Source organism: Ceratotherium simum, chromosome 2 (genome assembly GCF_057802395.1).
Source record: "Ceratotherium simum simum isolate JZ-2026a chromosome 2, ASM5780239v1, whole genome shotgun sequence".
Lineage (NCBI taxonomy): Eukaryota > Metazoa > Chordata > Mammalia > Perissodactyla > Rhinocerotidae > Ceratotherium > Ceratotherium simum.
The window spans coordinates 71,703,305-71,715,983 of record NC_141901.1 but is presented as its reverse complement, the minus strand read 5'-3'; the positions used below and the strand labels follow the sequence as shown (position 1 = coordinate 71,715,983).

The 12,679-nt window shown below is 35.6% G+C and overlaps 1 protein-coding gene across 9 annotated transcripts in view; it reads right to left on the bottom strand.

Moving 5' to 3' along the window:
* The window catches only part of EVI5 (ecotropic viral integration site 5), a 241,607-nt gene that overhangs the window by 76,928 nt on the left and 152,000 nt on the right, over positions 1–12,679 (bottom strand). For all 9 annotated transcript variants that reach the window (XM_087447490.1, XM_087447458.1, XM_087447460.1 and 6 more), the window contains 2 exons: positions 10,341–10,487; positions 1,561–1,656 (listed from right to left, as the gene is read on the bottom strand). In XM_087447490.1, coding sequence (XP_087303616.1) covers positions 1,561–1,656; positions 10,341–10,487 — 243 coding nt within the window. The remainder of the gene's footprint in view (positions 1–1,560; positions 1,657–10,340; positions 10,488–12,679) is intronic.

Genomic DNA, 12,679 nt, shown 5'->3' with positions numbered 1-12,679 from the left:
CGCTTCTCTGGCCATGCTGAGGCCGCATCCCACATACAGCAACTAGAAGGATGTGCAACTATGACATACAACTATCTACTGGGGCTTTGGGGAAAAAAAAGGAGGAGGATTGGCAATAGATGTTAGCTCAGAGCTGGTCTTCCTCAGCAAAAAGAGGAGGATTAGTGTGGATGTTAGCTCAGGGCTGATCTTCCTCACAAAAAAAAAAAAAAAAAAAGATTTTAAACATAATACTTTGCCCATATTAGAAATCTACTACTTTATATTATACAATAAGAAGTAGGACATAAGAAGTGACAAAGCACATTTATTTTTAAAGCTTTGAAATTTCATTTGAAACGGCTTTCACAATATAGAAATATGATAAATTGTCATTCAAAAATGGACTTTGAGCACAGGCAACAGAAGAAAAAAATTGGTAAGGTGGACTTCAACAAAAATAAAAACTTTTGTGCATCAAAGGACAGCAGCAACAGAACAAAAAGGCAACCAATGGAATGGGAGAAAATATACGCAAGCCATATACCTGATAAGAGATTGACCTTGAGAATATATAAGGAACTTCTATAACTCAACAACAATCTGATCAAAAAATGGGCAAAGAACTTGAATAGACATTTCTCTAAAGATATATAAATGGCAAATAAGCACATAAAAAGATGCTCAACATCACTAATCATTAGAGAAATGCAAATCAAAACCACAATGAGTTGCCATTTCATACCCACTAGGATGGCTATTGTAAAAAAAGAAAATAGAAAATTAACAAGTGTTACTGAGGATGGGAGAAACTGGAACCCTTGTGCACTGCCGGTGGGAACGTAAAATGGTACAGCTGCTGTGGAAAACAGCATAGCAATTCCTCAAAAAATTAAACATAGAATTATCACATAATCCAGTAATTCCACTTCTGGGTATATAACCCAAAGAAATGAAAGCAGGAACTCAGATATTTGTACACCACGTTTACAGCAGCATTATACACAATGGCCAAAAGGTGGAAGCAACCCAAGCATTCATCAACGGATAAATGGAATAAACAAAATGTGGTATACACATACAATGGAATACTATTCAGCCTTAAAAAGGCAGTTCTGCCACATATTACAACAGGGATGAACCTTGATGACATTATGCTAAGTGAAATAAGCCACTCACAAAAAGACAAACACTGTATGATTTTACTTATATGAGGTACCTATAGCAGTAAAACTCAGAGACAGAATAGAATGGTGGTTTCCAGGGGCTGGGGGAAGAGAGAAAAGGGGAGCTGTTTTTTAGTGGGTACAGAGTTTCAGTTTTGCAAGATGAATGGAGTTCTGGAGATTGGTTGCGCAACAGTGTGAATATACTTCATGTCACAGAACTGCACACCTTAAAACCGTAACTTTTATGCTAGGTGTATTTTACCACAATAAAAAAAAATGGACTTGAAAATTAATAGGTTTTGAAAATAGAATCCCAGTCATCAGGAAGAAGAGAGAAGTCATTGTTCAGGTGCAGAGGGAAGGGAAACAAACGCATTATTTTTCCGTGAGCTTTATCATCATCATCTGGTACCTGGATTTCGAGCTCAGCAATGTGCTGCTGCAGCTCAGCCACAGCAGCCATGCCGTCCGCTTCCCGCAGCCTCACAGCCATCACCTCCTCCTTATTCTAGGGTGGCAGACAGAGCAAACCAACAAGGAACCATACAAAATAAAAACAGATAAACAGATGAATAAAAAATAATGTATACAAAACCATATAAATCAAACCAATAATAAAACATAACCACTGTAACCTGCCTCACGTTTAGAAAATAACAAATAAATCCATGATTAAATGAGAAAAAAAGCCATTATTTCCTGAACTTGATATGAAACGAATAAATATACAGAACAGCATTCCATCTTTAAATATTAAGAAATACCACTCATATAAATATTGCTCAAAATTTTTAAATTAAAAATTAACTGAATGAACTAGAATTATTAAAATTACTGGTGACTATGAAAGCTGTTAATTTTTTATGCAAGAACAATTCTTGAGAACTTTCAAACAAGTAAGTAGGACAACAGAATAACAGAAAATACAGATACTAAGAGTTAGCTAGATAATATTAAAAGATTACATTCTTTCTGAGACAATAAATGTTAATGAATACTTACATTACACTACAAAGGAGAATAATAGAAACTAATTATATCACAATTCTGCATAACATTCATCACATCAAAATTTCACAAAACAAAAACTCTAAAATCATATTCTACAATATCCATGCTAAATAATACTGATCCAGAAATAACAAAATATGAAGAAAATATGGTAGAGAAAAATGGGGTATGCAAAAATATTTTGCTCCTCCATTAACTTCAGTTGAAATTTACCAATCTCTCGGTATCAAAAATGTGCAACATGGGGGCCAGCCCAGTGGCGTAGCGGTTAAGAGTGCGCGCTCTGCTTTGGTGGCCTGGGGTTCGTGGCTTCAGATCCCAGGTGCACACTGATGCACCACTTGTCAGGCTATGCTGTGGCAGCGTCCCATATAAAGTAGAGGAAGATGGGCACAGATGTTAGCCCAGGGCCAATCTTCCTCAGCAAAAAGAGGAGGATTGGTAACAGATGTTAGCTCAGGGCTACTCTTCCTCACAAAACAAAAACAACAAAAAAACAAAAAAAAAGTGCAACATGGTGACCACTGGAGAAATTTCGCACCTGACAGTACCATAATATCAAAATTTTAAAAAATATTAAATTTAGTAAAACTGTAATAATTAAACTTTTAAATAAAAATTTATATTTATTCTTGTATCTCAGATCTAATATTGGTACTTCACTTCAAATACTACTTTAAATATTTTGTCAATTTGCATATGGCCAGAACATGTAGTCTCTATACCCAGGGCTGTGCTGCTAAGTGCTTAACAACCAGCTTTCAGGTAGGGATGTGCATGCATGTGTGTACATATGTGTTCATGTACAGGTTTATTATATATTTTAATATAAACTGATACAGAGGATGCATAGTACACAATATACAGATAATAAGATATACAATACAGCCATGTGCCGCTTAACAATGTCTTGGTCAATGATGGACCACATGTACCATGGTGGTTCCATTAGATTAGTACCATATAGCCTAGATGTGTAGCAGGCTATACCATCAAGGTTTGTGTAAGTACACTCTATGATGCACACACAATGATGAAGTCGCCTAACGATGCATTTCTCAGAACATATCCCCACAGTTAGCAACATACAATTGTACTCATTATTGCAAATTCTATATAGTCAATATATTCTCACAGAATGCTTTCACTGATTTTTGACAAACTCTTGTATCCATAAGCCACCTATGGCTGAGACTGAGGAATAAGTGAAGTTTTGATATGAATGTCGGTTAATTATTTTTGTTTGTTAGAAAGATGAAAGTGAAACAAAGAGGACATGTTAGAATTTTACTCATTTGTCAATAATGTGAGCCAGTTTTTTACTAATTCTGATAATAGTAATCAAACACTGGAAGAAAATTGCCTTAATATTTTTGTGCTACTCATAACGTAAAGGCTGAAGATACAACACACTTTTAAGCTTTCATCTGCATTAACAGCCTAGAGCAGGAGTCAAAAACTTTTCCTTAAAGGGCCAGATAGTAAATATTTTAGACTTGTGGGTCATACAGTCTATCACAGCTACTCTATCTGCCATGGGAGTGTGCAAGTGGCCATAGACAATACATAAATGAATGGGCAAGGCTGTATACCAATAAAACTTTATTTACAAAAACAAACAGCCAGACAGATTTCAGCTATGGGCTATAGTTTGCCAACTTCTGGTCTAGACAATCAACAAAACAATAAATCAAGCCCTGACTTGTAGTTTGCCAATTTATGTGGTGTAAATACCCCCACCAGGGCTCCTTTCAAGCTACCAGCATAACATTATTGAAGACAGAGCTGGGAAGAAATGTACAGTAGCACACTGTTATATGGTATTTCACAATAGGTATAAACCTCAAAAGCTTAGATAATAGTACAATGTAAAAATAATTAGGAATGATAAAGTGTGAGTATTTATTACCTTTGTTCCACTATAATTTGTTTAATTATGTTATGTTCTACCATAATTTGTTTAATTACACTATATAATTTAATTGTTAATATGTCTATTTAACAACTGTGTCACAAAATTCCTGAAAATCTGACAATTCGTTATCGGTTCTTGCAAGCCTTTACTTGCTGGCTCCAGCCTATCATTGTGTCTATGTTGAATAAAATTCAAATCTTGTCACTCCCTTATTTTAAACACTTTAATGGCACTCCACAGGTCTTGAGATAATGTCCCAGGTCCTTATACTGGTGTCCAAGATTCTATGTGACTGGCTTCCTATTCACTGCTCTAGCTTCATATCTTACCAGTATTCCTCACTACACCGCCCTCCAGCTAGAATGAACTTCTTTTAGTTCAAACAAACCACCTGTTGTTCTTTCTCACTTCTGCTCTTCACACGTGCTATTCCCTTTGCCTAGTGAACTCTCTGTTGCCTTTCCTTAACTAACTCCTTCATAGGCTTAAGGTCTCAGCTTAATAATTCCTTAGTTAGCCTTTCTTGAACCATTACCCCAACACTAAACTCCCATTGTACTGTGCCAAATACCTCCTCAATCACAGCACTATCCATACTGCACTGTAATTGTATGTTTACTTGTCTACATCCTTTACTAAGAGAAAGCCCCTCCAGGACAGTGATCTCTCCAACAGCCAGCACCAACTCGCAACCACGTGAGCGAGCCACCTAAAAAGTCTTATACTTTAGCTTCAGTTAAGCCTGCCAATGACTGCAGCCTCATGAGAGACTCTAAACCGGAACCACTTGGCTAAGCAGCTCCTGAATTTCTGACCCACAGAAACTCTGGGATATTAGTACTTATTGCTATTTTAAGCCACTAAGTTTTAGAGGTAATTTGTTAAATAGCAATAGAAAACTAATATATTTATACTCTACTAATTTTAGTTAACATCGTATAAAAAAAATTGTATCAATCAAGTAAAAAACCAAAAAGTTGGGGGCCAGCCCCGTGGCTTAGCGGTTAAGTGGGCGTGCTCCGCTACTGGCGGCCCGGGGTTCGGATCCCGGGTGCGCACCAATGCACCGCTTGTCCAGCTATGCTGAGGCCGCGTCCCACATACAGCAACTAGAAGGATGTGCAACTATGACATACACCTATCTACTGGGGCTTTGGGGGAAAAGAAAAAAAGGGAGGAGGACTGGCAATAGATGTTAGCTCAAAGCCGGTCTTCCTCAGCAAAAAGAGGAGGATTAGCATGGATGTTAGCTCAGGGCTGACCTTCCTCACAAAATAAAAAATAAATAAAAACCAAAAAGTTGGGCATCAATTTTCCCCTAATCTTTCCCCTCTCCAATCTAATCACCAAGTCTTGCTGTTCTCTACAAAAATAGATCTTGAATTGATGTATTTCTCTTTATTTCCACTGCCAATACCTGAGCCCAAGCTAGCACCTCTTTCCTATACTATTACCTGATGATCTCATATCCAATCTTTCTCCAGTCACACCTCAAATCCATCTCCACACACAGTAGCGTGTGAGTTCTATTAAAAAATAGTTAATTGCTACAAGCAATATCCCCTAATAAATGCTAAAATTAGTTGCTGAAACTTTAAGGATATTTGCATAGCCTCAAACAGTTCCCCCAAAATATTTATTGATTACTGTGGTGGTTTTAACATATGTCCACAAATTCTTTGATACTCTTTCCTTCAGGAGATGTGGCTTAATGACCCTGCTCTGCCCTTGAACTGTGGGCTGGACTTAGTAACTTGCTTATAATGACTAGAGTATAAGAGGAAAAAAGCTTTGTACTGGAAAAAGCTGGCAGAGATCAACTTAATCAAATGACCAAGATTAATAGCACTAACAGTAAGACATATCAATACAATATGCCCCCTGATATGAGGTGCTGAGACGGACACTTCACCTCTGTATTCTTTCCTAAAATACATAACCTCAGTCTAACCATGAGAAAACATCAGACAATCCCAAATTAAAGGATATTCTACAAAATACTTGACCAGTATTCTTCAATAGTCAAGGTAATAAAGACAAGAAAACACTGAGAAACTGTCACAGATCAGAGGAGACTGAGACATGATGGGGAAATCTGAAAAAAGTAGGAAGTTTAGTAATAACATTTACCAACGTTCATTTCTTAGTATTGATAAACGTACCATGGTTACGTAAGATGTTAACATTAGGAGGAGCTGATTAAAGGGTATACAGTGACTCTACTATCTTTGCCGCTTTTCTGTAGACATAAAATTATTTCAAAATTAAAAGTAAAAAAAAAATCTGAAGCAAACATAGCAAAACAGAAAAAAAAAAATCGTATCATCTTGCTTTCCTACTTAAAACCTTCCACTGGCTTCCCACAGCACTTAAGAATAAAACCCAAACTTGTTACCATGGGCTATAAAAATCTACACGGTAAGAAGTGGAGTCCCAGGATACCTCCCTGACTTTATCTTATTCAGCTTTTCTTTACATATGAGACTTAGCAACCAAGTTCTTTCCTGCTTTTGGGTCTAAAAGTAGGAACTCTGAGACGCTTTCCATGCAAGGATCTTCCCCGGGCTCTTCATATGGCTGGTTCTTTCTTACTCTTGAGGTCCCAGCTCTGATACCACCTCCTGGCACTCGATCTTAATTACCACTTCCCCTTAACTCCCACTGTACAGTACATCATTAGTAATGATTCATCTATTTTTTACTTATTTTCTCACTAAACATTGTGTCCACCTTCTTCACTACTGTATTCCCAGTGCCTACAAGAGTAACTGACATACAGAAAATGCCCAAATATTTGACAAATACATAAATAGATGTCATCACTCTTTGAAATTTCATAATCTCACCTCCCCCCAGCCCTATTTGAGAATCACTGTCCTAGAATATGTAAATTATATCTATATAAAATGAAAAGATTTGGCTACACACTTTGTAAGTAACACAACGAAGAAACAGGTACTATCATGCCCTACTGGCCAAAGTACAAAATGGTACAACTCTAAGGAGGGTAATTTGACAAAACCTATGAAAAGTACAAATGTATTTACCCATTCACCAAACAATCAATTTACAGGAATTTATCCTATAGAAATATGTAGCTATACCTCTATACATCTGAAATTATATATGTACAAGGTTATTCACTAAACACTGCTTGTAGTAGCAAAACACAGGGAACAACCATGTGCCCACCAATAAGGACCCAGTTAGGTATCCTAAGGCACATCCAAGCAATGGAAAACAATGTACCTTAGAAACTACAAGCGCTGATATTGAAAGCTCTACAAACATACTGACAAAAAAAAGCAAAAAGCAGAACATATATTACAGTATGCTAACTTGCATGTAAGAAAGTGAGGAAAAGAAAAACTATATAGTTTTACCTGCTAGTATCTGCCTAAAAGAAACTCTAAAAGGATGTATCAGGAAATAATAAAAGCAGTTACCTGGGTAAAAACAAAAGATGAAGTATGTGGTACGGTCAGCAAGAGAATGAGATAAAAGGGGACAGGGTCGTAAGCAATGCTTTCATTTATACTTCGTTAAAAAAATCAAAGCATTATGAATAAATGTGTATGTATTATTAAAATTCACATTAAATATAAGCAACAGGTTTAATTTCTTCCTGTTTCCTTCCTATCATTATTCTATATATGTACAATATTATAATCACAGTAAAATATTTTGGTTGACTTTCCTCACTTAACACTATTTATTACACAACTTTACAATCGTGTATACGAATTAATATATCTTTTCTCATGGATATATATATTTCTATGTAAGAGAATATAAAATCTTTCTATAATCTTCAATTCAGATTTTCAAGGAAATCCCACAATCTCATTACCGGAATTCCAGGGACCAGGTGTGTTACAGAACTTCAGATTTTTAGAAAAGTAATAAGATGCATAAACCATACATTAGTGTTATCCAGCAGGATCTGAGGCAGCATCCATAATGAAACAGTATGCTCAATGCTCACCAGAATGAAGCAGTGAAGTAGAAAAACCGACACCAAGTGAGATAAATAAAAACTATAAATGCTCATACAACAATTCAAATCAAGTTTTACTCCCAAATGAATTTTTGTGTGAAATTTACAAAAAATGTTTGGGCTTCAGAGTGTTTTGGATTTTCATATTGCAGATCATAGACTTGTCCTATTTCATCTTTAAATGAGAACATTCAAATTCACTTATAAAGGGAAAATAACGTTAATATTAAAAACAATATCTTGACATTTCCCATAAATGAAAAATAAAATGAGCTTTAATAATCACTTATCAACAAATCGTAAGCTATAATCATATAAAACTAAATGAAAATGAATCAGATTTATATAACTGAAGGACTGATTCCTTGAAAAAGTTAGGTTTGTTCCTGAATTGTTCCAACATAAAATAAAATACATATGTATCTGTATATGTACTAGGTGTTAGGGTGACAATTAACACACTAGTCATTCTTGAAACCTGTAAAAAGCATTACAAAAGACTGAATAAATCAGGGGCCGGCACGGTGGCGTAGTGGTTAAGCATGCGCACTCCGCTTCGGCGGCCCAGAGTTCACAGGTTTGGATCCTGGGCGTGCACTGATGCACAGCTTGCCAAGCCATGATGTGGCGGCATCCCATATAAAGTAGAGGAAGATGGGCACGGATGTTAGCCCAGGGCCAATCTTCCTTAGAAAAACAAGGAGGACTGGCATCAGATGTTAGCTCAGGGCTAATCTTCCTCACACACACAAAAAAAGATTGAATATATCAATATACAGCTCAAACACAGAGGGAGATAGAGTCAGCATCTATAACACTTCAAAGAGGTATTAATGAACAACTAAAAATTAAATAAAATCTCATATCTTTTTTTAAAATTCTTTACGATTCCTAACCTGAGCCTATTACTTACATAAATTCAAAGAAAACAATTATTTTCATCAAACTCCCCAAATCTTTATTTCCAAAGAACACTTTGACTTTGATTAAAAGGCACTAAGGCATTTGAAGAGCAATATTAAATTCAGTAACAGTGCTATCAACATATGTGTAAGGAAAACTTACACCAATAATGAAAAAAGATTAAATTTAGTTCTTTATTAAAAATAAGTCAGCATAGACAATATAACATCATAAAAACTCAATCAGATAGTATGACAAGTCAAAGTGCTATAACCTCATGTCACATCATCTTATCCTTAAATTAGTCTAGTCATATCCTTCAAGAGGGACTACTCTTAAGTCAGGACAAATTTCAGTACTGCCTACAGATTTCTGTCAGTGTAAACTGTAACAGTCATGCATATTTATTAGGATGTAATTTCATCTCTGGATTTCAGTGACACTGATAAAGCACTCAAGCTTCATTCTTGGTTTTTAATGACACCAGAACAAGTTGATGGAATTACAGCTTTATATGTGCCATTGAAAGTCTTATTTCTTATCATAGAATAACAAGGCTGGAATCTTTAAAGGATATCATTCCTGCTATCTCATCATGGAAAGATAGATGTCTAGTTTATTTTTAAAATTCCATAACTTGTCCTCAGCAATCCATTCTAACATTCAGACCACAGTCACCTCTTTAGTTATTTCACACACACACACACACACACACACACACACACACACACCCTCTCCTTCTAGCCCACTTTCCATCTCCTCTCTCTCTCACCACTGCTATACTGTAAATTTATTTCAAGAAAAAATGTTCTTGCATTCAAATACTTTTTCTGGCTTTATGAATCCACACACTTCACAAAAAAAAAAAAAAAAATAGAAAAACTGATTAACATAACAATGGGGAATGTACACAATTTTCCCAACCCATTAGTACACACACATTTCTTTTGCTCTCTACTCTATACAGAAGACATATATTAATATTGACACTCCACTAATAAGGTACCAATTAGAGCAGAGTTGCCCTAATCTCTCTAAATTACCTATCTTTTTGGTTGAGACATTAAAAGCTTTGGTATTAATGGACTACAGGTCAAAACAAAAACTGTAAAGAAATACCAATTTTCAACCACTTAGTTAACTTAATTATCCTGCACTAGAATTTAACAAAGTTGTTGAAAATGAGGTTTCCTGCCTGAAATCCACCCCAAAGCAAGATGAGCTAACCTGGTCCAAAAGCAACCACCAAACCAAGTTCAGGAAAAGTGGGAAATAAGACTAGCTTTTTTTTTTGGTTTTAAGATAATGTAATCAGTGACGAGACAAAAACAAAAAAAGCATTATTATATTGACCAAACATATTTACCTTGCACTCAATCTCTGCTTGTTTGCGCCTTGCTTCACTTAATTGAGTAAGTAGTCCTTTGTTCTGTGCAGAAAGATACTGCACTTTCTCCTGTAGACTGATCACCTCTTGCTCTGCTCTTCGAAGATGGTTACTATTGATCTGGTTCTAATAATTAAAAATATAAATACTCAGACTTTAGATAAAGGGCCTGAAAAAACTTACAAATTTCTACCTACCCATATTATGCTTTGACAACATTATAAAAATGTTATTAGTTATACGTCAATTTTATTCAATGAATAGTTAAATACTTAAAAAAAAAGGTTTATAAAACTGCTTTAAAAATCAAATCATCCAAAAGAATAGATAAGGTCCATGTTAGAAACTCTCATTATAGCTCAACTTACCATTTATACAATAAATATCTATATACTATAAGGATGTTTACACAGAACTTAAAGGTATTAATCTCTGAAATAGGCCATGTGGTACAAAGTGAGTAGATATAGGAATATGATGAATTTAACTCCTCTCTCTAGTTCCCAAAAGAAAGCACAGACTGACTGAAAGCCACCACTACCATTTACTGAACTGTAAACTCCTTGATGTCATAAAACGTGTCATGTGCACTTCTACATTCCTCCAGCGTCTAGCACAGTTTGTTTTTATGAAACATGCACTGGTTTTGAATTCTGGCTTGCTATTTGGTGATTAAGCAAACTAGTTAATATCTCTGAGTCTCTATTTCCTCATTTGAAAAATATATATAAAATACTACCTATTTCTCATTTGGTTGTCTTCAAAATTAAATGAGATAATACATGTAACAGGGCTTAATATAGCGTAAGAATTCAATAAATGTTTGCTGCTTAGTGTATAACTATAGGACATGCTAAAAAAAATATAGACCTTGAATTGACTGACAAGATGTAGTTTTCCCATTCAGGCTTGACTCAACCTGAATTCTCTCAACCACAAATTATTCTATTAGGGGCCTGAAAGAAACAGAAGGGACTATCATAACCAAAGATAGGTAAAATTTGGCTCTTCGTGTAATAGTTCTTCAACCTTGGTCAAGTTATCTAATCCCATCAAATTTCAGTACACTGGTATAGGCATAGATATTACTACTTACCTTTCAAGGCTGTGTTGTGAGAATTATATGAGAAAAGTTTATGAAAGGAGTCTCACACAACGCCTGAAATTTAACAGATATTTAATAAATGCTCAGTTGTTACTATTATTACACCTATTCTACCTCACTCTAAGAAAATGACCCTGCCTCTAGTTTTAATAAAAAACCTGTAGCATCTAAGAGATTTAAGCTCCAAAACTTTCTACCACTTCCAGGTTTCTTCATCTTTACTGTTACTTAACCTCCTGACTCACAGAAGAAATGCCTCCTTTCTAAGACCACCCTCTATATTACTTTTTTCTTTCTTACTTTCAATCAATGAATACTGTCTGTTTACAAAGTTAAGAGTGAACTTCTTAATACCGTATTCAAAATGTTCCAGGGCCAGCCCCAGTGGCCTAGTGGTTAAGTTTGGCATGCTCCACTTTGGCGGCCTGGGTTTGGTTCCCAGGCACACACCTACACCACTTGTCTGTCAGTGGCCACACTGTGGCAGTGGCTCACATGCAAAAAGAGGAAGACTGGTAACAGACGTTATCTCAGGGCAAATCTTCCTCAGCCAAAAAAAAAATTGTTCCACAACCTCTTTTTATTGTCTTACCTCCTACCATTAAAATAAATAACCACACGTCAGAGATATGCGTTCAACATGAACTACAAAGAATTCCCACAGATAAAACTTCTCCCTGCACCCATGATTACAAGTCCATGATCCAAAATTACAAAACACTCACACATTCAAAAAAACAAATAACTGATCATGAGTGAGAAACAGTAGACAAAAAAGATAGCAATAATAGAGTTTTAGGAACTCTAGATAATAAAATAATCATATAAGGACTTTCAATAAAATAGTGTATGTTGAAAATCATTAGACATAATTGGATCAAGAAGATGTGGTATATATATACAATGGAATACCACTCAGCCATAAAAAAAAAGACAAAATCGTCCCATTTGCAAACATGGATGGGCCTGGAGGGTATTATGTTAAGTGAAATAAGCCAGAAAGAGAAAGACAAACACTGTACGATCTCACTCATATGTGGAATATAAACCAACACATGGACAGAGAAAACTATAGTGTGGTTACCAGGCGCAATGGGGGTAGGGGGTGGGCACAAGGGGTGAAGGGTGACATATGTATGGTGATGGACAAACAAAAATGTACAACCCAAAATTTCACAGTTATAAACTATTAAAATATCAATTAAAAAAAACA